Source organism: the organism of the source record quoted next, unplaced genomic scaffold (assembly GCF_019419815.1).
Source record: "Pyrus x bretschneideri cultivar Hongxiangsu unplaced genomic scaffold, Pyrus_bretschneideri_v1 Contig20, whole genome shotgun sequence".
In the NCBI taxonomy this organism is placed as follows: Eukaryota; Viridiplantae; Streptophyta; class Magnoliopsida; order Rosales; family Rosaceae; genus Pyrus; species Pyrus x bretschneideri.
Genome location: NW_025999502.1, coordinates 1,558,118 through 1,580,893, shown reverse-complemented (window position 1 = coordinate 1,580,893; position 22,776 = coordinate 1,558,118). Strand labels below are relative to the sequence as shown.

The 22,776-nt window shown below is 35.6% G+C and overlaps 2 protein-coding genes across 4 annotated transcripts; both read right to left on the bottom strand.

Annotated features, from left to right (window-relative positions):
- Positions 1-1,661: 1,661 nt before the first annotated feature.
- Positions 1,662-8,765, bottom strand: LOC103930434 (probable plastidic glucose transporter 3). Of its 3 annotated transcripts, none has more exons than XM_018643293.2 (15): positions 8,558-8,765; positions 7,803-7,947; positions 7,490-7,595; positions 7,320-7,387; positions 7,102-7,234; positions 6,382-6,481; positions 6,163-6,275; positions 5,927-6,020; positions 5,137-5,290; positions 4,901-5,044; positions 4,708-4,781; positions 4,442-4,530; positions 3,928-4,042; positions 2,907-3,091; positions 1,662-1,919 (listed from the first exon to the last, which is right to left on the bottom strand). In XM_018643293.2, exons 2-14 carry the CDS (start codon positions 7,891-7,893, stop codon positions 2,909-2,911), a joined length of 1,464 nt encoding a protein of 487 aa, XP_018498809.2. In that variant the 5' UTR covers positions 7,894-7,947; positions 8,558-8,765; the 3' UTR covers positions 1,662-1,919; positions 2,907-2,908. The 3 variants fall into 3 exon arrangements, with proteins under 3 accessions (XP_018498809.2, XP_048439679.1, XP_048439680.1); XM_048583722.1 differs by lacking the exon at positions 8,558-8,765 and adding an exon at positions 8,339-8,473; XM_048583723.1 differs by lacking the exon at positions 8,558-8,765 and adding an exon at positions 8,339-8,473 and having other exon boundaries at positions 7,490-7,592.
- A 2,746-nt stretch (positions 8,766-11,511) lies between these two features.
- Positions 11,512-21,143, bottom strand: LOC103930435 (golgin candidate 5). The gene is given in 21 exon segments (XM_009339776.3): positions 11,512-11,857; positions 11,959-12,033; positions 12,862-12,975; positions 13,055-13,114; positions 13,360-13,580; positions 13,667-13,781; positions 14,377-14,595; positions 14,679-14,777; positions 14,856-14,921; positions 15,060-15,143; positions 15,254-15,313; positions 15,398-15,682; positions 15,990-16,037; positions 16,125-16,186; positions 17,178-17,292; positions 17,462-17,518; positions 17,520-17,537; positions 18,239-18,310; positions 19,232-20,223; positions 20,646-20,800; positions 20,956-21,143. Coding segments are annotated over 20 exon segments (2,949 nt in total). The 5' UTR covers position 20,800; positions 20,956-21,143; the 3' UTR covers positions 11,512-11,824.
- Positions 21,144-22,776: the final 1,633 nt, after the last annotated feature.

Genomic DNA, 22,776 nt, shown 5'->3' with positions numbered 1-22,776 from the left:
GAAAGTTCATGAAGAATTCCACTTTGAGGGTCCTTAAACACTCAATGCATGTTGAGTAACTACGCTCCCTATTCGATGCATGTTGTACGGGGAAAAGCAACCATCTGACCCACTTATGCATGTCACTTGGGAATAGTGGGTGCGCAATTGGATCACATATGAAAGGTAGGTTCGAGTTGGGCAGTAAAGGTCGAAGAAGGGCAATCACTTATTCTTAAAATCAGCATTCTTAAGATCAAAGAGTCGCGTGAAAAATGTCAGAAAGCTCTCTGTTTCTAATCCTCCTGTAGCTATATCCTTCGGAACCACAAGAATCTTAGAATGGGATTTCGACTCAACGCATTTCCTTTTGAGATTTTAAGAAAGGTGCTCTTGCTTACCTTGGATATGAGGAACTCCTAAAAAAAGGTATTTGACGAAAATCTTTCGATCAATAGATAGGATTTAGTGTTCAATATAGGGGATATGATGATCCATCTGCTCTCTCTCTCTCTCTCTCTCTCAAAATAGGGAGGGGGCACATATAACGATATATAAAAAATGGGTAGATGGTAAAGGATGCATAGACGACATCTATGGGGATGCCTATTCTATTCCTCTCTTTTTTTTTTTTTCAGACAAATAAAAGGTAAGCTGATGAACGTTAATATGCTTGCTCTAATAATCAATTATCTGTAAAGAAAATTTACGTTATGTTGCATGAAACATAGCTGTCGATATGTCAGTTCATATTATATTATTTGACTTTATTAACATTTTGATTACATAGTTGTTGATATATTTGTCTATTTAAGTGTACCTAGCAAGTAACTAACGTGTGACATTTCTTATTGGTTGATCTAACACAAATTTTCTCAAGCATAATCTCGTTTTGCTAAATATTAGGCTCGTCAACCAGCTATTTTATGTCTCGTAGAACAGGATCCAGCCTTCTAGATATATCTTAGTAAGTAGTGTTAGGGTATTGGATTTTTATTCATGCATTCCGGGTTCAAAACTCTCATTTCCTAAATTATTGTAATAGCTTCAAACTCTCCCCCTTATAATAGTAAAAAGAAATTAAAAAAAAAAAATACATACATACATACATACATACATATATATATATATATATATATATATATATATATATATAAAGCCGGTTTCATGCCAAAGCAACCCGGAAAAAAGGAAAAAAAATTCGGGAAGGGATCCACCAAGGCCACAAATTCGGATCTTTGAAATTTGATTCAACAGCTAAAGTTATTATAACTTTTAAAATGGACCCCTGTTTGTAACAATTGGATCAAATTTCAAAAGCTCAAATTTGTGACCTTGATGGACTTGGTGGAAGGGATCCGGATCCCTTTCCAAAAAAATGCACCAAACTGTTGAAGATCTCAAACCAAAGAAAGTGCACGTAAACATTTAACCAAAAGAAACATCCGTTATATCCATCAGAACACATAATCTTAAGCTAGAATCAAAAGATCATTTGTGATTTAAAGCTTTAAATACTATAAAAAAGCGTCTTATGATTATGTTCCTAGAGCGTGTATACAGTTAATTATCACTCTTAAGTAGGTCTTAAATTCGACTCTCGTTGATAGACAAATTCGAATCAGAACCAGATTAGTACCCTCCGGAAATCAGGTCAACAATTTCCGAGAATCATGCCATAATTTTGATGGAACAGTTGTATTATAAATTATTGTGGAAGTCGGGTCCTTCATGTATTACATTGCACTGTAAGTTTCAGTAGGCTCACAAATATTCAAGGAAGAAAACAGCTCTCGTAATTTACATAGGCCTTGCAGGGTGCAGGGTGAGCACCTGAAAATTAGTACCCAAACTCCCCAGCTACAGGTTACAACGCGACGATAACTTCCAAAGGGAATTCAGGCAGACGTATCCATACTAGCTTATTGCTCACTATCTCCCTGCAAATCAACACAATACATGAATTCTGAAGAATATAAACACACACCAATCAATAAATAAACTCTGTTTCCACCATCCGGCAAGTTTTCTTTTCGTCTGTAATTTAGTGAGTTTAACTAAAGAAATTTCAGCTAAACCTAAAGTACAGAGATCATTTGGAGGTAGCAGAGCTTGAACTAGAGAATCAACTTCAAGGTCGTGAAACCAACTCCAATATTGACAGCAGATTGCACCTACATTAGTAGAAGTTGAAACTTTTTGTGACCAATCATCTAGTTGGCAAAAGAATGGGGACTAATTGGAGATTCAAGACACCTACTCTGAAAGTTAAAATTGCAAAGGAGACTGACGAGACAAAATTCGAAGAGACATAAACTAAAGTATCCCCTTCACTGTACCCTCTCGGAGCTGTTACCCAGACGCTTTCTTTTCTAGAATGTCATGTTTTCTGATAGTCTAAAAAATTATTCAGGTAACCGAGGATGTTAAGGAAAAACGGTAACTGGACACTCAACTGAGCATGGCAATACACTAGGGGCAAAAGTGAGTCATAAGTTCCTTCGTTAGTAAAAAGGACTTCAGCTTTGTGTAACATAAATGATCTCTAATTAGTGTTCCCTAGATAATCAAATAAAAAGATATTAGATAAGGTTACTGAACAAATTAGCCCTCAACTCAGGGAAATGGAAGCTCAATGAGCAGACAAAAAACCGAACTCTGTCTCATAGCTCTGCCAAAGAAGCAATCAGTAACTACGTCCCTTTAGATCCAAGAAATCCTCAAAATGTAATCCTTACATGATAACTGCTAAAAAGTAATAGTGCATGATACTGAGAAAACAATTATATAATTATAATTCAGGTAATATGAGGGAATACCAACTATCAAATTGCGACTACCTATTATGAGGTACACTAAAACCAAGATATGTAACGGGTTGATGTCATAAAACTAAGGAGTGCCTCATAAAATAACAAAATAGATACCTTCATTGTGGTGGAACAAGTGCAATTTCAATTTCTTGGAGGGACTTTCCTTTTGTTTCTATTACGTTTCTCTTCACAAAAAGGACGGCCAGTAGACAAAACGTAGCAAAGATTGTATACAGAATTTGTGGCCCGATTTGCTCCAGCAACGGTAAAAACAACAGGCCAACAAAGAAATTTATCACCTGTTGAAGGCACCAAAGTTCATTAGTGCGAGATGGCATTAAAAATTAGAAATTTGTGCAAACACAAGAAGCAATTTCATTGAGACCTCGACATGCAACTCTCAAGAATGGATTCTTACAAGAACAACAGTAACCATGCAGAAAAGTATATTAAATTAATTATGAACAATGAATAATATCCGAATCAACCAATATAATTGCAGCAAACCATAATTATATTAGACTATTAGCGTACTACTGTATCATCCATGCAGTGGCCCAGCCATGATAGTTATTGTGCTGGACTGAACTTCCAAAGAAACAATAATTGATCTTATTCAATAAACTGTCAGATTTGAGTAGAATCCCCTTAATTCGCATTTTCTAAAGCTAAACCTGTTTTTATGTAAATCCAAAAATTACGCTAGGATACCAAGACCTTCATCCCTGTTCAATACCTGTTCAAGTTAATTAATTAAAGATGAGAACTTGAGAAGGAATATTATGCATGAATTCTATTGTCATTGTAGATGAAAAAGCACCCTACACTTTATCATTAAGGGAAAAAAAAAAAAATTCATTTGATCGTCAAATTCAATGTACTGTGGATGAGCTGTATACACAAAGATCGTGGGCTGTTTTAGACTGACTGGCCCTGCAGCCATGACAAATTATTAACACCAGATTCTTGCTTTCGTAGATTAAAAGTGATCATCAAGTAGAAAAGTTTTGTCGGATATCACGTTCATAAAAATATGTTTGGTATGTGTGTAGGACAAGTTATCTGTCAGCTCCACAATCACGAAAATAAAAGGTGCAAATGAACCATATCTGGAAGAACTATAGATGACAATTACCCAATGCACAGCCATGCAAACTGCCATTGCTTTTGCCCTAATACGGCCAGGAAGAATTTCTGATAGGAGGAGACCAGGCACTGGACCAGCACCAGTAGCAAACATGAACACAAACCTGCAAAAACCATTACATAATCTAGAATATCATAACAATCATACCCAAAAGCTTCTGTGCAGATTTGCTTTATAATCTCAAAGTCATGTAAATGTGGTATGTGGAAGTATAGATAATTAGATATGCATGCATAATGCATTAAAATAAAAAATCTATGGAGAAATGGCGCATAACATTACAATATGTTATATTCACTCAATTGTGTCAATTTTTTATAATATTGTTAGGCAGGAGTTAAGTTTGAATAGAAAAAGAAGAAAACCAGAATGGCTTACTAAAATGAATTCACTTATACCATTTTGATCATCCCAGTGAAAGACCCATTTTAAATTCCATACTTATTATAACATAGCTTTTCCTCTACTCTACAAACAAGACTAAGGATCACTGACTACTCACAGCAGCATGCCGCCAACAGATAGACTCAATGCTCCAGACCCTGATGTGTAAGAACTTGCTCCAGTTACTTGAAGACCCATTGCCACTGCCTAAACCAAGAAATGCACAAAGGGTTAGAAAACATATCATATTTAGTCTACTTGATGAAATCAAGGAGAGAACCTCAGTAGGAGAACGTGCAACATTGGTACCACAGATTCCACAAAACAGACATATTTTAGCTCAAAAGTTTGCATCAAATATTCGGAGTATTTTTAGGAGCCTACCATGCCAGAAAAACTTCCAAGAAGAAGCACCTTTCTTCCAAGCTTATCCATCAATATCATTGCAAGAATTGACCCTAGAACAGTATAAGAAATTGACCAAAAGATAAGAACAGTATGATGAATACATAAGGAAACATATACGCAAATCTCAATTATGGACAAATAAGATGCTTGAGAGTAAACCCAATCATACCCGATAGATTTGCGATTCCAACACATACGTTAGCCAGAGCTGAAGGCACCCCAAAGCTTTTAAAAACAGTTGAAGAGAAATAGAACACAGCATTTATGCCTGTCAGCTGTTGTAAAGCAAAAATGGTAGACCCAATGAAAACCACTGCAAAATATGGAAGCAATAAGGTAATCATGCAGAAGGAAGCACGTATGTCACTTCTGAACAACTCACATACTAATAAGTTGAATATATACTTTTGAAATGTCGGCCAGACAGTAGCTCAGAGAACTTTACTGTCTCTAGTTCATCCCCTCTGTCCGACTTTGACAATTCTGCCATTGCAAATTTAACATGTGCTGCTCCTAAAAGTTTCTCAAATTCAGCTTCAGCTTCAGTACCACGTCCTCTCTGAACCAATCCAAAAACAACTTTTAGCATCAAATATATTATAAGAAGCCTTCAATGGGTCAAAAAGAAATGAAGTACACTCATATCGATCTCATACCAAATATTGTAAGGTAAGTAAATGATGAAAGCTCTTAAATCCTTTGGATAATATCACCCAAAAGGCATGTATACTTGGGAGGGAAAAAAACAGCTAAAAAACAAAGATACAGAGGCCTGCTGCACCAAGAAATAATTTGGAGCAGTAACATCAAACACTTCCAATACAAAGAGAAAATGAACCTTTTCTGTACTTGCAACAACAGAGAAAAAGAAAGAAAGACAAAAGAAGAAAAGTAAAAAACAAATTTCAAATCCCCCTTTGATCCAGAACTGGATCATGAAGCACAATTATTAATCCAGATCACTGCAGTGCAAAATCTATATATATATATATATAATACTATATGCACGTAATAATATGTTAACTTCTTAGATATCAGAAAATAACAAGAACCGAATTTCCCTAAGCCTGCATAGAGCTCAACCAATTCAGCAATCAAGACCTCATATAGGACAATTTATATTGAGTCCAAACATGAGATACAAACTTGACCAAATGTTTCAAAGGTTGGCGATTAAGAAATGAGAGCATATAACCTTGAAAAGCCACTGAGGACTCTCTGCACAGAACTCCATGCAAACAGCTAACACTGCAGCAGGAACAGTAGATACCCAAAAACAAACCCGCCACCTATGCATCAATGGTGTTGATAGAAAACAGTATTCTTTAGATAACTGTTGGGAAATACAATAAGATGCTAACATAAGAAAAAATGGATAAAAATTTGAAAAAAAGTTTTCAGGATCTCCATAACCCCATAAGATTATCTTACCAACCAATTATATCCTTGGCCGGGAGTCCAATAAAGAGAGACCCCATAAGTCCAAGACATGTAGAAATTTGTGTGAAGCTCCCAAAAGTACCCCGTACAAAAGCTGGTGAAATCTGCTTATGTGAACAGAGCATACTTAAATACTTAATAAGATTAGATGCAAACTAAGCAATGTCAATTAACAGTTGCAGAGAAAACAACAAATATAATTCATTATACCTCTGACACATAGATAGCAGCAACAGGTGGGCCAATTCCCATCCCAGTACCAACAAATATCCTCCCTAGAAGCATGCCCCATAGACTTTTGGTTGTTGCACTGCAAATTCACATACAATATTATTTAAAATGACTAATATGGATTGCTATATGAGGAGTTTGTGATATCGATCTTTTCTCTAATTGTATCGGGTGTAAAAAGTAAAACAAATTTCTTATTTTTGTAAGGGGATACTTTTTTTATCAGGAAAACTTTGAGTGAGAGGTATAAGAAGGAAAAACATGCGAGTTTGGATCATGTAAAATGTGAGCATAAAAACAGTTAAAGCAAGAAAGTTATCATTTTGTTGATCTGAAAACCTTTGACTGCAAGGAATAACAGGGAAAAGCATGACAATGTCGGATCATGAAAATGGGGTCATTAGTAATTCATGGTGCCATACTCAGTACTTTGTTTGGGCTATGGGGTTTTGGGGTGGTCATAAACCCTAATGATTTCATTCTGGTGATCATAAGTACTCTCCCTACCCCTAGGGAACCTATCTGGCACAAATCCAAATTGGTTATATAACACTTGATTATTTAATTCGTCTATGTTCTATTTTCTCTTCACACAATTTCAGTGTGAATCATCCAATTAAGTTTTCACATTACCCAATTGGGCACACTTAAATTTAAAAAAGGGGTTACGCATGATTGATATTGTGATAACAATGTTACCTCATTGATGCACCAATTATCATTGGCAATGCACACATTTGGAATGCTCTTCGATGCCCAACTCCATCTAGAATCCAACCACTAAATATAGATCCAACAAAAGCACCACCTAAACAGGTACTCACTACTAGACCTTCATTGAAATAGAAACAACAACAGGTAAAATTATGAAATGCATTTAGCTGAGGAAAGATCTGAAATCCAATACCACTTTTTACCCTTCGCCAAAGGATTCCCACTGAAGCCAAGGTCTAAAGAAATGCTATCTAGTGTCTCGTTAACCACTCTGCAGTAGCAAAACCAACAAAGAGTATACTATTGAAGTTAACGAAACATAAATCAGAAAGGCATAAAAAGAATTCTGAGTTTTCAGGAGTAGGGATGTCACCCAAGATGGTAGCCATATAGGAACGAAGAAAGAGCTGCAACAAGCATATGCGGCAAGGAGCGCTTCCATGAAGGGTTTCCAATACCTTTTCCATTCACTAAACCTACTAAAACCCACACAAGGAATCAGCCACAAGCGCAAGTACTTACAGTACCAAATTATTTAAGACTACATTCTAAATTTATTGAAAATCCCACTTGAATGGAACGTCTAAATAATAATGTACAAACCGTGTAAAAGCTAAAGCAATGTAGCACCCCGGAGGTAGAAAAAAACAGAAAATAAAACTGGTGACAGAGCAATCCTTGAGTACCTGCACTTTCTTCTCTATCATAAGCATTGATAGGGTCCTTGGACGCCACACGCTTGTATGCCGAGTAGGCATCGAGATGACGACCCCGCATAGCAAAATTATAGAAACCTTGTCCAAAATTTGACACAGAAAACTGTGCCGCCGGCTGCAAACACCAGACAACACTGACCAATCAAATTTCTAACCAATTCATCATTTATTATATCATATATTGCTAACCAATCTGGAAAACCAAGAGCTGCATTGCCAGATTAACACACAAATCACAGTACAAATTACAAACTTGAGTGATAGAATGTTGTTATATCCGATCCGGGTAGATCACGAGATCACGGACTGTAATGTCAAATTTGCACCATCGATTCATCATACAAACAACATTCATGCATGCACATAAAATATTCAAAAATTCGGCGGAAATGTTAGAAATCAGGATCAAATGCAGAGAGATCCTCTGCTACAGCCGAAGAAAATGAGCTTCAAACGCAAAAAACGGTGGCGTTTTGAAGGCCAGCAACGGAAAGCAGAAAACTCACCATTTTTTAAATAAATAAATAACAAAGAAAAAGTCGAGACAGAGAGAAGTTTCAGCTACATATTGCAGACAGAATTTTCCAGGATTCTCGTGAATCCGACCGTGAACTACAAGATGCACATATACATATACAAACAGATATACGTATGTATACACATGCATTTACATAAGAGAGAGAGAGAGAGAGAGAGAGAGAGAGAGAGAGAGAGAAATTGAGTACCTGTGTAAAATGCGGAGGTGGAAAACGATCTGACAGCGAGAGGAGAGAGAGATTGAAGAAGACAGAGGAGGAGGAGGTGAAACTGCGCCGGAGGTGGTGGAGGTGAAAGGACAAGCAGAGGGACTGTTTATGCGTCAGTGTCAGCTCTGCGACGGAAATCTAAGCGAGCATTTCGAAACCGTCCCGTCTATCCGGCGGGAGGGAGAGAAAAAAAAAAAAAAGGGAGGGGACACGGGGTCCGTGCTAACGTACGCCTGCGGGTGTGCGTGTCAAGTGCTTTTTGATTAATTTAATAAATTTTAAATTAGGAAAACTAATGAAAAGGATTTGAGAACTTTAAGTTTTAACAATAAGGACAAAATAAAGGGTAAAGTGAATAGTACAGGATTGACTTTTTAGTGTAAAAATGTAGTTTTTCGTTAAAATGAACAATACCTTGGGCTTTTCGTTAAAACCCTCTTTTAAATTTCAAATGAATCCCCTTATTGGTTGAGGTTTACCTTATTACGCAAATATTCTGATTTGTGATTTACCAATGAAAGCACGTTCTCATAATACCAGACAGGCACCGCGCTTGTGTGTGGGCGGGTGCATTTTTATCATCACCCTCAAATCGTGGTAAATGCTCATTATTTTATTTATCATCGTTAGATGAATTTAAATTTTGAGATTTGTATCTATCTTTACACATATCTCAAAATTTAACTCATCTAATGGTGATAAATAGAGTGGTGAGCATTACCATCACTTGAGGGTGGTGAGCAAAAATATTCTCGTGTTGAGCGGTGGTGGATCTTGTGTTTTGCAGGTTGGGAACATTTTTGCTCATCATCATAATTATGATGTATGCTCACCATACACCTGTCTTTTTAACTAACTCTAGTTAACTTTAATATTAAAGGTTTGTTTTCAAATTTTGAAAAAAAAAAACTAATCATGGTTAAGTGAAATGGCACGGGTAAGATAATAAGATGTATGGTGAAAATAACATAGTTTATGATGGTGAGCCAAAATGCACCCTTTGTAGGTCACAACCAAATCTAGTTCCACCAATAGCATGGCGACACTTCACACACAACCAACAACTAAAGTACTAATTCTCCATTTACCTAAGGATAATGTTAGGAAGACCAAATTCTTAAATTAAAATTCACAAATCAAATGATTTGTCGCTAATAAAATATAAACACGTTAATAAACACTTGAGTGACAATCCATTCATCACTAATCACATCATTTGGTTTACTAAATTTGTTTTAAAAATTTAATCTCCATAGCATTATCTTTTATCTAATTATATTTCATAAAAAAAATGAGAAATATATTTGAAACATTTATGTCATTCCACTGGAAAGTGTCCTCAGACATCTTTCAATATTAAGAAAAGAAATATAAAGAGATTAAATAATCAAGTCATCCAATGTTTTACTAGATTATCAATTTTGATCGTTAAATAATTAGCTAGAGTGATTAGTTTTTGACATTTAGTTTTACAAATAATTAATTATTTGTAACGACGACATATTGATCATATATCGATGACATAACAATTGTAAAACGATGATATAATCACAACATGCTAAAACTAACTAACCATTTATGCAACCGAATGCCAAAATTTGATTATTCCAGCTAATTGTCCATAAAAGTAACATTGTTTAGAGATTAAATTGTCATATCATTCGATAATGTTTTAGTTACTCAAAATCTATTTCCATGAAAGCATATCAAACCATACAACGGGCAAGTGGCCCTCTACTACGGTGGTAGAGAAAAGTGTTGCTCATGCACTATGACGTAGGTTTGAACCTTATTTGTTGTACGCAAATATTATGTGATAAATACGTTTTTTGAAACAACTTAATCGCAACTAACATTTTTCAACAGCATGTTCAAGACTAGCAACAACCAAAATTAGTTTTCATTTTATGCTTAAGAGTTAATTTTCACACTTTTTTTTTACACCTCACATATTTATTTTTTATTTTTGACCATCAAATCAATTAAAACAAACGAAAACAATTGAAAAATTAAAAGACTTCGTAAAGAAAAGAAGACAAGACATTTTCCTTGGGGGTTTTTGCTTTTTCATTCGGTACCACATCTCTATCGAGATGTCGATTGACGTAGTTAGAAAACCTTGGTGCCATCATTGAAATAACTATATGGGAATTATTATTATTATTATTATTATTATTATTATTATGTGTTTGATCAAGATTGCGAAATGTTCACGGAAACTATTGTATATTCTAATTATTATTATTATTATTATTAATATTATTATTATGTGTTTGATCAAGATTGCGAAATGTTCACGGAAACTATTGTATATTCTAATAGGATAAGAAATTTCGGAGCTGGTTTTTTTACTCTAATTTTTTGTTTTCAAATAATAAGTACTAAGTAATTCAGCTATATTTATCACCTTTAAAAATAAAAAATTTGATCCAAAAATATACCAAACAGCCCCTTCATTTTTTTTTCAAAATTGACAATAGAAGCAAATTTGCTTATTATAAAATTAAAGAGATCATTTGATAACCATTTTGTTATCAATTTTTCACTTCGTTGTTAAGTTGAAAACTAGAAACTTGTTTCGTACTTATTTTGAGTTTTCAATTTTCATAAAAAACTCCAAACTACCTTTTGAGTTTTCTAAATTTAACTTTCAGTTTTCACTATTTTTTAAACTGAAAACCGAAAGTTATTACAAAATAAATTTTCAATTTTCAGAAAAATGAAAATCAAAAAACTAGAAACAAAATAATTATCAAACAATATTAAAACTGATTGTGGTGAGAGATTTTACATGCCCGCATAGTGGCCCAAACATGAGAAGTCATAATTTTCCAAAGGGCCCAAATTCAAAAGGACATGGGGGCTCAAACTTTCGGTTGGGGAGGAAAAGCATGACTGCTGGGTGGGAATAAACACCCGTAGGGCAAAGTGGGGAAAAATAAATCTGAATTCATATTATTTGTGGGTAAATATAGTAACACAAAACTTGAGACCTTATAACCTGGCAAAATCTGACACCAGGATTCATGCTATACAGCAATTCCCCCAAATTACATACATGTTTAACAAGCGCGGGCGCGTATTACGCTTTCGGTAGTTGCTACCGAACTCTTCGGCCAAAACAAAGTTTTAGGACACCCGGAACCCGAGAGTACATCTTTGAACAAACAATTCCCATTTACCCAGTATACATTATACATGACCATGAAGATCATGACTTAGTAGACGAGCGCTATAACGTACCTTTTAGGCTCCAACGGATGAGCTCATTATCTGGATCTGTAGATATACGTGGGCATGTATAATTGCATAACATTAGAAAACAAACATCATGAGTTTTTAGGGGGAGAAAAATTGGACTTCAATCAGCACAATATTACCTTGTTGACAAGCAAGTTTACTTGCTCTCTGTACATCTCCTTCAAGTCCACAATATCCGCACGAAGTTCCTCCAGCTAGGCACACACAGCCACTTTAAAATCAGGACTAGCCGTAGAATATCAATTTTCATGCTTCCCAAATTAAAAGTAGATAAACAGAACAATTGGAAAATGACAATTAAGGAAAGGGAATAGGGAATCTTCCCATCGGTGCAACTAGTCATATGTGCTATACGAAGATGGTCTCTCTCTCTCTCCCTCTCTCTCTCTCTCTCTCTCTCTCTCTCCTCTCTCTCGTTTTCAATGTTTATAAATCGGATGGAAATTAGGAGACGGAGTGTGAGTCTGAGAGAGTGCTAAAATTTAATTCTAAATCAGTTTTTTCTATGCACTTTTAATCTATTCCTACTAGTGCTGCTTCTGTTTTTCTCTTTTAACATTTTATTAAATAGAGAAGTGAAGGTAGCCTCCTTAGACAAACTTAATTGAGTCATGACTTGTGCTGAATAACTTGGAGAAGGAAAAAAAATTAGTTTAGATTGGATAGATGGAGGCTTTATCTAATCTACCATCGCATTTGTTTGCCAAAACAAGTAAATAAAATTGTATATAGTAATAAGCGGTCGATCTCTGTGCCTATTTTAGGTATTTGGGGAATCCTCCTTAATAAACATAATATTCCTATTATGTTAATGTCAATTGAATTAATGTTATTAGCTGTGAATTTAACTGCTGCTATATTTGATAAACTTGACACCTGAAGAAAACTTATTAACCCGTCGATGCACACAGTAGCTACACTTCTAAACGACTTTTTCAAGATCTCTAAAGGCTGAGCATTACATGTCATACACATGAATCATTTAGACAATTTATAGGTAACAAATTGAAACTTAAATGTACCTCCTCATCGCGTTCGCCCATTAGCTCCAGTGCAGCAGAGTGCCGTCTCCTTAGTGCATCTAGCTCTGCTCGCATACCAGGCAACATGACAGCCTCTGCCCTTAACTTTTCACACTGCAGCAACATGATCAATCTCTAGCTCAGTTATAAGCAAGATACCTCCACACAATAATTAATTCAGATTCAAACTCACCTGTTCTGTCATTTTGACTAACTCCTCAGCAAGAGAATCACGAATAGATTCCATGGATGCCTGAAGTAAAATTGATGAAAAACGTATTAGACAAAACACAGTAACAAACATTTTCTAGGGACTTAAGAGTCCATGCTGGTTCCATGCTAGTTCTTTTAGTGTTTTGTTTTTTTCAAGGTGTAACGCCTAAATTAATCTGGAATATTAATTCAGAATATTAATTATCAAAGCAAACAATACTATAACATGCGATGTAGATCTCAGTGACATTATTGTATATGAGGAGCTTGAAAATTAATACGCACCAAACGAGACATGTAAGATGCTAGTTCACCCTCCTTCTGACGAAGAGAAGCTTCAAAAGCACTAGGTGTCATGCTCTTCATATAGTACGGACTCATGGTTGCCTCTCCAGCATTTCTCCTCTCAGAGAAACCATCGGATGAGTCTAAAGATGCTTGAAGAAAATAGCTTTCCTCCATGCTCCCCAGGCTGCTAGCACTTGAGAGTTTTCGGCTCAAGCTTCCTGTTAAAAGTAAACAAAATTATAGCATAGCCGACAGACAACTGATGTAACATAATTAATAATTTACATAAGCCAAAGCATCAAACCATTCTCTACAGCTGAATTGTGCCTTGTTATAGGAGTCTGATCAGATACAGTAGTAGAACGGACATGAGCTGTCTTTTCCAACTCTAACCTAGCAGCTTTCTCCCTTTCTACCTCCTGTCAAAATCAAAAGCCTAAGTCAGGAAAGCTAATGATCACCAATGTTATATACTGAACAAGGAACTCAATTTTGTATGCTCAGATTAGTTTCAGATCAACTGCTTCTGCCTTTTACACATTCTTTTTGGTATGAATAACTTTTTTGTTGCATCAAATATGAAATACTAATCATAATTTGTAACCGAAATAAAATACTAATAATAATAAACTATTTCTAACACTATCAGGAGAAGTTCCTGTGTCTTACTGCCTATTTATTTTAATGGATTCTGTTTCTTACTGCCAAGATTAAAAGATTGCGACCGAGGAGAGGAATAAATCGAACCGAAACAATGGGAGTCCTCTAAACAATTTAAGCACATATGGTTCAACAATTTCTTTTCAGTTTCCTTGCTCGTCAGTTCCGATTTTTTTTTTTTTTTTTTTTTTGCCAAAGTCACTTCAGAATTTAGATGCATCAAATCAACTCTTGCTATTACAAATATTAAAAGGAGCAATTTCACTTAACAATCAGACAAATAAATATGAGGAGAGAGGCCACTTTCATAGAATTGAAATACAATATATTTATCAATGAACCAAGAAGCATCACCTGCTGTAGCAGTTCCCTGTGCATCAATGCATCTTGTAAATCTTGCTTATGTTTTCGCCTGAGTTCCCTAATTTCTTCTTCAAGCTGGCTTGCACGGCCTTCTTGAGTGTCAGCTTCCTCCTTTGCTGCAAGGTACTCCTGCCTATTTTCAGCGGCTCTTTGTCTCTCCTTTTCAACAGACTTACTTAACTGGGATTGCTCAGCTCTAAGACATGAAATCTGAGATATATATCCGGTATAAGTTAATGAAATAATGACAAAAATTTGATAATTCCCACTGATACAGCCCATAGAAATCCAACCTGAGCCTCAAGAACATTAATTCTAGATAAGGTTTGAGACAAGCGCTCATTAACAGATCGCTCTCTTTCCTCAGCAGCTGCAGCTTTGGCCTCTGCTTCCTGTAGAAGCATTAAAGATAAATGACCCTATACATATTTCAAATTCTAAATCATAACTTGCCAAGACATTCCACAAACCTGGAGTCGAGAGTTAAGAGACCTCTCAACAGCTGCCCAAGCTTCTGCTCTTCTTGAAGTTGTTTCCTGTTACCAAGGAAACAATAAAGAGTCAAGACTAATCAAACTCCATGAGCCTGACTCTAAGCAAATTAAAGACCAGCATCCAAGGTGCATTAAAATTCTCAAAGTATGCCCTAAAAGAGCATTCAACTCTGCATTCACCTGCATAGCTTCAATCTGCCTAAGAAGAGGCCTAGTAGATTCTGGTACTTGGGTAATCAACTCCTCACATCGGCGCTCACTTGCCTAGAAAAAAACAACATAAATCAAATAAATTGCACTATATTTGCAAAACTTGGAGCCAAAAAAATATATAAGAAGAAAAGTAAACGACAATCAAAGGAAGCTTTACGGACTTGATAACGTTTCTGAAGATCCTCAATGTCCCGGCGAAGCATGTCTTCTCTAAATACTGCCTGAAATTAAATGAACAGGTAACTTAGGCCACAACTTTTGGCAGGTCAGCTTAAACAACCAATGACAATAGACAAGTAAAAAACCTGCTGTTCCTTTCTAGTTAGAGTCTGCCGCAGCTCTTCAAGTGCCTGAACTAGCAAAGCCTCACGTTCCTCACCCTCTTTTAGACGCTTCTCTAGTTCAGATCTGGCTTCATCGTTGGCACGTGCCTCGGCCATAGCTTCTGCCTCCTTGGCAGCAGCCAAAGCATTAGTATAATACTCTTTCTGTAATGCGAGTTCTGTTTGGTGCTTTTCAATGCTTTCCTGCAGCAACTTTTCTGTTGCTGTCTTGTCCTTCTTAATGCTCTCTACTTTATTCTCTTCTACCTGAAGGAAGAACCACATACATAGTACTAATGACAGCCATTTTTGCACCAAAGAACGAAGACCATTCACTAGATGCAAACTAATTATCCATATGTATATTACCATATAAACATAAGAGTGAGAAAAATAATGTTCCTTTGGTTAAATAGTTGATTGTTTCAACCTTGCAGCTTTGAAAGAAAAACGAGGGCTGACCAATTTAAGTGTCATAACATCAATGTCATTTCAAATTCTATGATGACTGAAAGAGTTTACTTTGAAAATTAAATCAGAGAACCACAATTTTAAAGATTCTAACTTGAATTACCTGAAGTTTAGTACTCAACCCTTTCTTCTCTTCTTCCAACTCTCTGATCTAGTATTCAGTAGAAAAAGATAAGAATAGCTAGCAGTGAAGGATTAAAGAATGAAAATCAGACAATAAGTAGACCTGCTGGCATACCTGAGCCCTTAATTTCCTAATCTGAGCCTCTTGAGCAGCCTGCTTTTTTGAAAGCTCTTCGCCTGGTACAAAAATTGAATATATGAAGGAATTTTCATAATGATTGAAATATGAAATCTAGTCAGAAGTCCTCTGGTTTAGCAGATAACACACAATATCAATGAATTACACATAATGTCACAGAGAGAGAGAGATGTTCTTAAAGACTCCAGAAAAAGTCAGCTCACTAAAAATTCTTAATGCTTAAGGGCCAAATTCATTTTTGCCTTTCAAATCAATGAAGATGCAATGATTTTCACAATCCATCCCAAGCCTACTTTTTGTCTGATTTGTCATTTGCTCTCTATCTACATTTTATGCAATCATTTCCTCCCTACCCTAAAGCGAAGTAGCCCCTCTCATCCTTCACAACTTTGTTATTTGCTTGCTCCATCAACAGAGAATGGAGCCATATTTAGCTAAGAAAAATGATAACCAATCTTACTTGAGCCAATGTCATGAAAGCAACTGTAAACTGCTGTATTATGATTCCTACCCTACACTAAAGCCAAGTAGCCCTTCTCATCCTTACAACTTTGTAGTTTGTTTGCTCCATTGACACAGATCAAGTCATCCATGAAGCAATATCTAACTAAGAAAGAAAAAAATTATTGAAAGCTGTACTTTACCAATCTTACTCAAGAAATATCATGAAAGCAACTGTAGATCATTGGAACAACTCAAAATGCACATAATGACCAATGCAGCAACCTTAACCAAATCACTTTGACCAAGTATCCGAACCGGATTATTATCAGTTTCCCAGAATACTTAACAATAATTTTTTCTTTGACAAAGACTCCTTCCATAAATTTCCATCTTGTAGAAGAAAACTTAATAGAACTGCTATAAGTCATTGACAAATCTGGGAACTAGCAAGAAAACATTTATACCTAAACATAAGCAGACTAGCTTCATATATATTAAAAAAAAAAATCCAATACATTTTTGTCAAGAAATATATAGAATATGTAGTAAACTGAACCAAATATGGAGGGAAAATAATATTTTTACCTTCAGCCATAACTTGATTAATTATTTCATCTTTTTCCTTCAGAAGAGCAGCTGCGTCACTTTTCTTATTCTGCTCCCGCCTAAGTGTGTCCCTTTCCTTAGTAAGAGCATAAACCTGAAATCATACAAAGGAATATAAAATATCAATTCAATACAATAGCAGTAAGGATGTAAACAAACAATACAAAATCCAAGTTAGCATATGATCAAAAACATAGTGCGCACAGTTAACAGTTTGATCAATCCCAGCACAACTTTAAACAAGAATTTTTTGGAAGAACTACCTTCCTTTCAAGTGTTGCAACCCTTTGATGATATTCCTCTCGCAGAGACTCAACTTCTAGCATCACTGGATTTTCTCTGTCCAATTACTTTCACCAGTTAAAATGTGAAAATCTATAATAAAAGTACTTTATTACAATGCAAAACTGCAAGGCTAATAAAGCAATTCAAGGGGGAAAAATAATAAATTGATAATGACAAGGTGAACCAGTCAGCCATGGTTGGTTTCAAGAAAGACCAGAAGTTTGTCTAAACATCAAATGTATAAATAAGGACAACCATCAGATTGTATGTGCAAACTGGTAACTTATAATTCCATAACATGATAAATTACACTGAAAATGATAAAGCATCATGAATGATTCCCACTACACAAAATGAATAATCAAAATAAAATATACGCATTCAAGTTTCATTTACATAAAAATAAATAAATCACAAATGATAGAATAGTGCATTTAAATTTTAAAATAATAAATCAACATAAGTAATGATACGAAGAATTAGTATAATGTGGCTGATATAATTTCGCCATATTTTTTCAATAAATGCTTCAGTGACAGGCCAATGGGAAAACTGCCTCTGTCTCAGAATTTCCCAAATTGGCCTTATTTGCAGGACAAACAAATGTGAAGAGAAGGCTATATATGGAAGATGGTAGCGAATACAAGTGCATCATACACCAAGTGTGAACAAATCAAAGCAAAAATATACATGAACAAGTCATTATCAAATGTACCCAAAATAACAAAGAATAAAAAATGTACAAATACACATACTTTCAAATCCTCAATCACTGCTTTTAATTGCTCATTTTCGTTCATAAACTTTGCAATCTCATCAGCTTTTGCCTGGAAAAGGAATCAAATATATTAGACGTCAGAACAGAAGACAAATAGTGAAACGAACATGAACAATGAAACATAAATGCACCAAGAGAACCACAATGGATAGACAGCATAAGAAATTGTATTATTGTTTTTTGTATTTTTAGGTACCTTATCTAGTTCCCATATACACAAATGGATAATGTTTCTTTTTCCTAAATCAACACAGACACGTAACCTGAAAATGCGAGGTTTTCAGGTTAACTATCCAACTTTCATAAACACACACACACACACACATATATATAGGGTTAGGATCCCGGGACATTGGCCTTTAACACCCATTTTGTAGGGCCCACTTCGTAATGTATTTCAACGACCTGAAATGTCTATATTTTAGTACATCATCATAGATCATCCTTGCAAAAAATTAGACAAATCCAAAACAGTAACACATTCATTTGTAATGAAGAAAATGGCCGAATACGGTTCTACAAACAAACGGTAAATTTAATCCAACTGTCATATGGTTTCAGATCTGGGTAATTTTTGGTAGACGTGATCTTTGAGGGAAGACCTAAAAGATAGACGATTCGGATCATTGAAATACATTATGAAGTGGACACATTACGGAGTGGGCCCCACAAAAATGTGTGCCAGAATGTGCATCAAAAGCGTGTGTCACCGGATCGAATGAAATGAAGAGGATCAAAGGAAAGAACTAAACAGGGGGTGTGTGGATGGAAAAAAGGGGTGTGTGGATAGCACCACCCTATATATATATATCGACACTAGACACCACTAATATATTAAAATAGATTTAGTCAAGAAGTTCAGCAGCGGTGTCTGAAGTGTCTATCCACTAAACTGACAGTAACAATAAACAAATGGTTAAAGTATTAAAAGCTCTCAAATAAGATGCTACGTATTCATTTCATTGTGCACCTGAGCTTGTCTTGCAGCTCCTTGCAATGCAGCTTCCATCATTTTCATCTCCATCTTTACCTTCTCCAATTCAATCAAAGCATCTGAAGAGCCAGATGCATTTTCTCCCGAGCTCAAATGCTGCTCTTTAACGTCAGCTTCATTATCATCAGCTCGTTGATCAACTTCAGGTTTCTCAACAACAGCATTTTGCTCTTTCAAAACCAATTCAGAAACTGTATCCAAAGCATCATCAGAAGGATGCACATCGGGTAGTTGATTAGTAGAAGATCTACCAACACTGTGAATCTCCTCCGTTGAGAAGGAGGGCTCATCCAAACCTCCAGGCTGACTATCAGTCGATGACTCAGCTTCGACTGGAGAAATCATATCAACATTCTCTTCAACCTGCGTCATATGTCCATCCTTCTCTACTTGTGGTCTATGTTCATCCAACTTCTCATGCACATCGACTACATCATGTTCCTCACCCAGCAGAGCAGTACTAGTTTCCTCAACTTGATCCGCATCAACAGATCCTGACTTTTCCTGCGATGATTCTGAACTTTCTGAGGGTCCCACCATAGAAATCGTGTTGTGTTCTTGAGAATCAACAGAATCTGATGGGCCAGAATTCTTAACAGTGGATTCAGGTTGTTCAACTGCCACTGAAGAAGACTCAGATTCAGATTTTTCAGACTCTGCTATCACAGTCTTTGTTTCCCCCACAACTGTAGCAGGGTTATCATCTTTTTCTTCCTTGACAACTTCATTTTCCTCTTTAGCAGCCGTCTGTTCAGTTGTAGATTGTTGCAAAGTTTCAGCTTTGGCCCCTTCTTTCTCCTCAACCGTAGATGTTAGCTGTAGAGATTCAGTTTCCCCAGGTGATTTGTCAACCTTAGGTGGAAACTCAGAAGACACGGCTTTCTCTGATGATTCAACATTACTTTCCTCATCTTGTTGCCCCATAAAAGACATAATCCTTTCAGTAGATGAAGGCCATAATCCTGAAGCTGTCATACATATAGAGAGGATATCACGTTTCAATTTCCGTCCAAAATAGAGACTCAGAGAACATAAATAGCTACCTAATAATTTTCAGTATTTAAAATCTCTTTTAGCCGCTTATAGTGTAAACAACTTCCAACCAAAAACAAAACCCATCTCCTAGAAACGCACTGGGAGAAATCACAATTTACCATTAACCGAAAATGCAATCCATATAAGCCCTAAAGACGGCATTCTTTCCTTTTGGTTTGATTGAGCAAGCAGTTTAAGTTGCTTAACACGAACCATGACACCATTTTACTCAGTGAAGCATAGAATGTAGCTCATTTTTCAACCCGATAAGCAATATCATAATACTCATGTAACAAGATACAGAAAAATAGATAAAGTGAGACAAATATGAACAATGTGTGAGATTGAGAAGTACCTTCATTGCCGGATTCGGCTTTCTCTCTGTCTTCGAACCCGAGGGCGCTATCGAAATTCTTCTCGATGTTCTTAACGCTCTCCTGGAGCTTATTCACGGCCCCGGCGAGATCGGGAAAGTTCCCCAAAGACACTTTCCCACTGAACCACGCCATTCTGTAAACAAAAACGAACAAATCAGATTCAGATTCAGATTCAATTTCGAAAAACCAAACAAACAAAAACCGATCGGAATTGAAACAAAATATAAAGAATGATCAGGATCCGATTCGAAACGGGTGGAATCGGAGAGGAGCGGAAGAGAAATGAACCTGGTTGTGGGGGTCAGATTAATGCCGGCGGCTTTGGGGATCAAATCATGGCAGATGCTTCGTTGAGCTGAAGGAAGAAGCTTCTCTGTGATTCGCGTCTAGTTCCGAAGAGAGAGGGAGATGGAGAGAGTTAATCCGAATTCTGATTGCTCGTAAAAACTAGAAATTCGAAGTACTGAGTTTGACAAGGTACACGGCGCCGTTTTTCATTAAACTAAAAGTAAAAAGAATCCTTTTGAAGGAAAAAAAAAATTTAAATATTGGGATCTGACTTCTCCCACAACCTCATGAAAATTGAAAAGGAGTTGAGAGATAAATATAAGTGTATGGATAACAGTACCTTTATATGTTCATGTCTGTTTATTTCTTTAATTTTGTTCAATATAAAGATAAAAATAAATATGAATGTGCATAGAAATAAAAGAGTGCAAAAACCCACATCTTTTTAACTTTGAATAAGGATTCTCTCTGAATCTTCTTTGTGAGGATCTCGAGAATCTTTTAATCGTGTTCATTCATCGTACATGATGCGGTTAGAAATCATTTTAAAAGTTTTATTTAAAATTAAACACAAATAGTACTTGACGAAAACTGGCTGCACGATTTATAATAAACAAATATGATTAAAGAATCCTTTGAATCCTAACAAAGAGGATCCTCATTCTATAACTTTATACTTCAAAGAAATGGAGTTTTATATTTAGAGACAAAAATTTTCACTATATTACAAAGAACTTTACTAGTTTTTAAACATGTCACAGAGAGACAAAAACATAAAAATAATTAAAGCCCAGCCCAGCCCAAAAAAATGAAAACAATGTTTTAAAATACCAATCATACCCCTAAGGCATTAGGACTCTTAATAGAACCCAACTCCCACAACTCCAACAAAATTAATATATGTCACAAGCTCAACCCATCATCGACTATTTCTAGATAATCAGTTTTGAAACTATATGTAGAATTAGTTTATATCTTTTATTATTAAAATAATTCAACCAGTCATCGACTATTTTTTCATAATTGATTCAACCAGTCTTCGACCATTTTTGTAGAATCAGTTCAATCCGTCCTTAACCATTTTTGCCAAGGTTTTAAAATACGCTAGGCGCTAGTCGGACAGTAAGCTGGGGCCTAACGCCTAGGCGGCTAGGCAAGGATCTAGGTGGACTAGGCAGATTTAAGTAAATTTATTATATCTATATCTAAATATATAAAGAGAGAAGGACAAAATGATAAAACATTCAGAAAACCCTAAAATACCCCTTTGTTTTCTTCACAACCAAAACAAATCAAAAAAAAAAAAAAAAGAAGAGATAATCCAAACCAAATGGTAAAACCGTTCAAAAGAGGAGAGGATAAATGTGGGTGTCATTTTTTAAACTGCTATGAGCAGTTACGGTTAGGTTTATATTTTTCTCCATCATGCAAAATCTAGATCATCTCAGTCTTTCAGTATCAAGTTTTTTACATTTTTTTCTTCTCTTTTCTTGGAGTTTGATTTGAGTATGAAGTTAATTTTTCATTCAAATGCAGAAATGTTGCGGTGCAAATCTTTAAATTTACTTTTCAAGCTATATTTTATTTTTTGAGTTTGCAATTATAAATCATTATTTTTTTTATATATAATTACAAGTGCTTTTATTGTTCTCCATGGTTATGGATCACGCTTCAAAATTGTTTCTCCATGATTGCTGCCAAAAGCATGAAGTCTCTAATGGTCTGATCAAAAGGTTTTTTGTTTTATTCACTTTATTTTCTTTAAATTCAGTTTGTAAATTCTTCTTATTGTTTCAATTTAAATTATTTCTTTTACTTTCT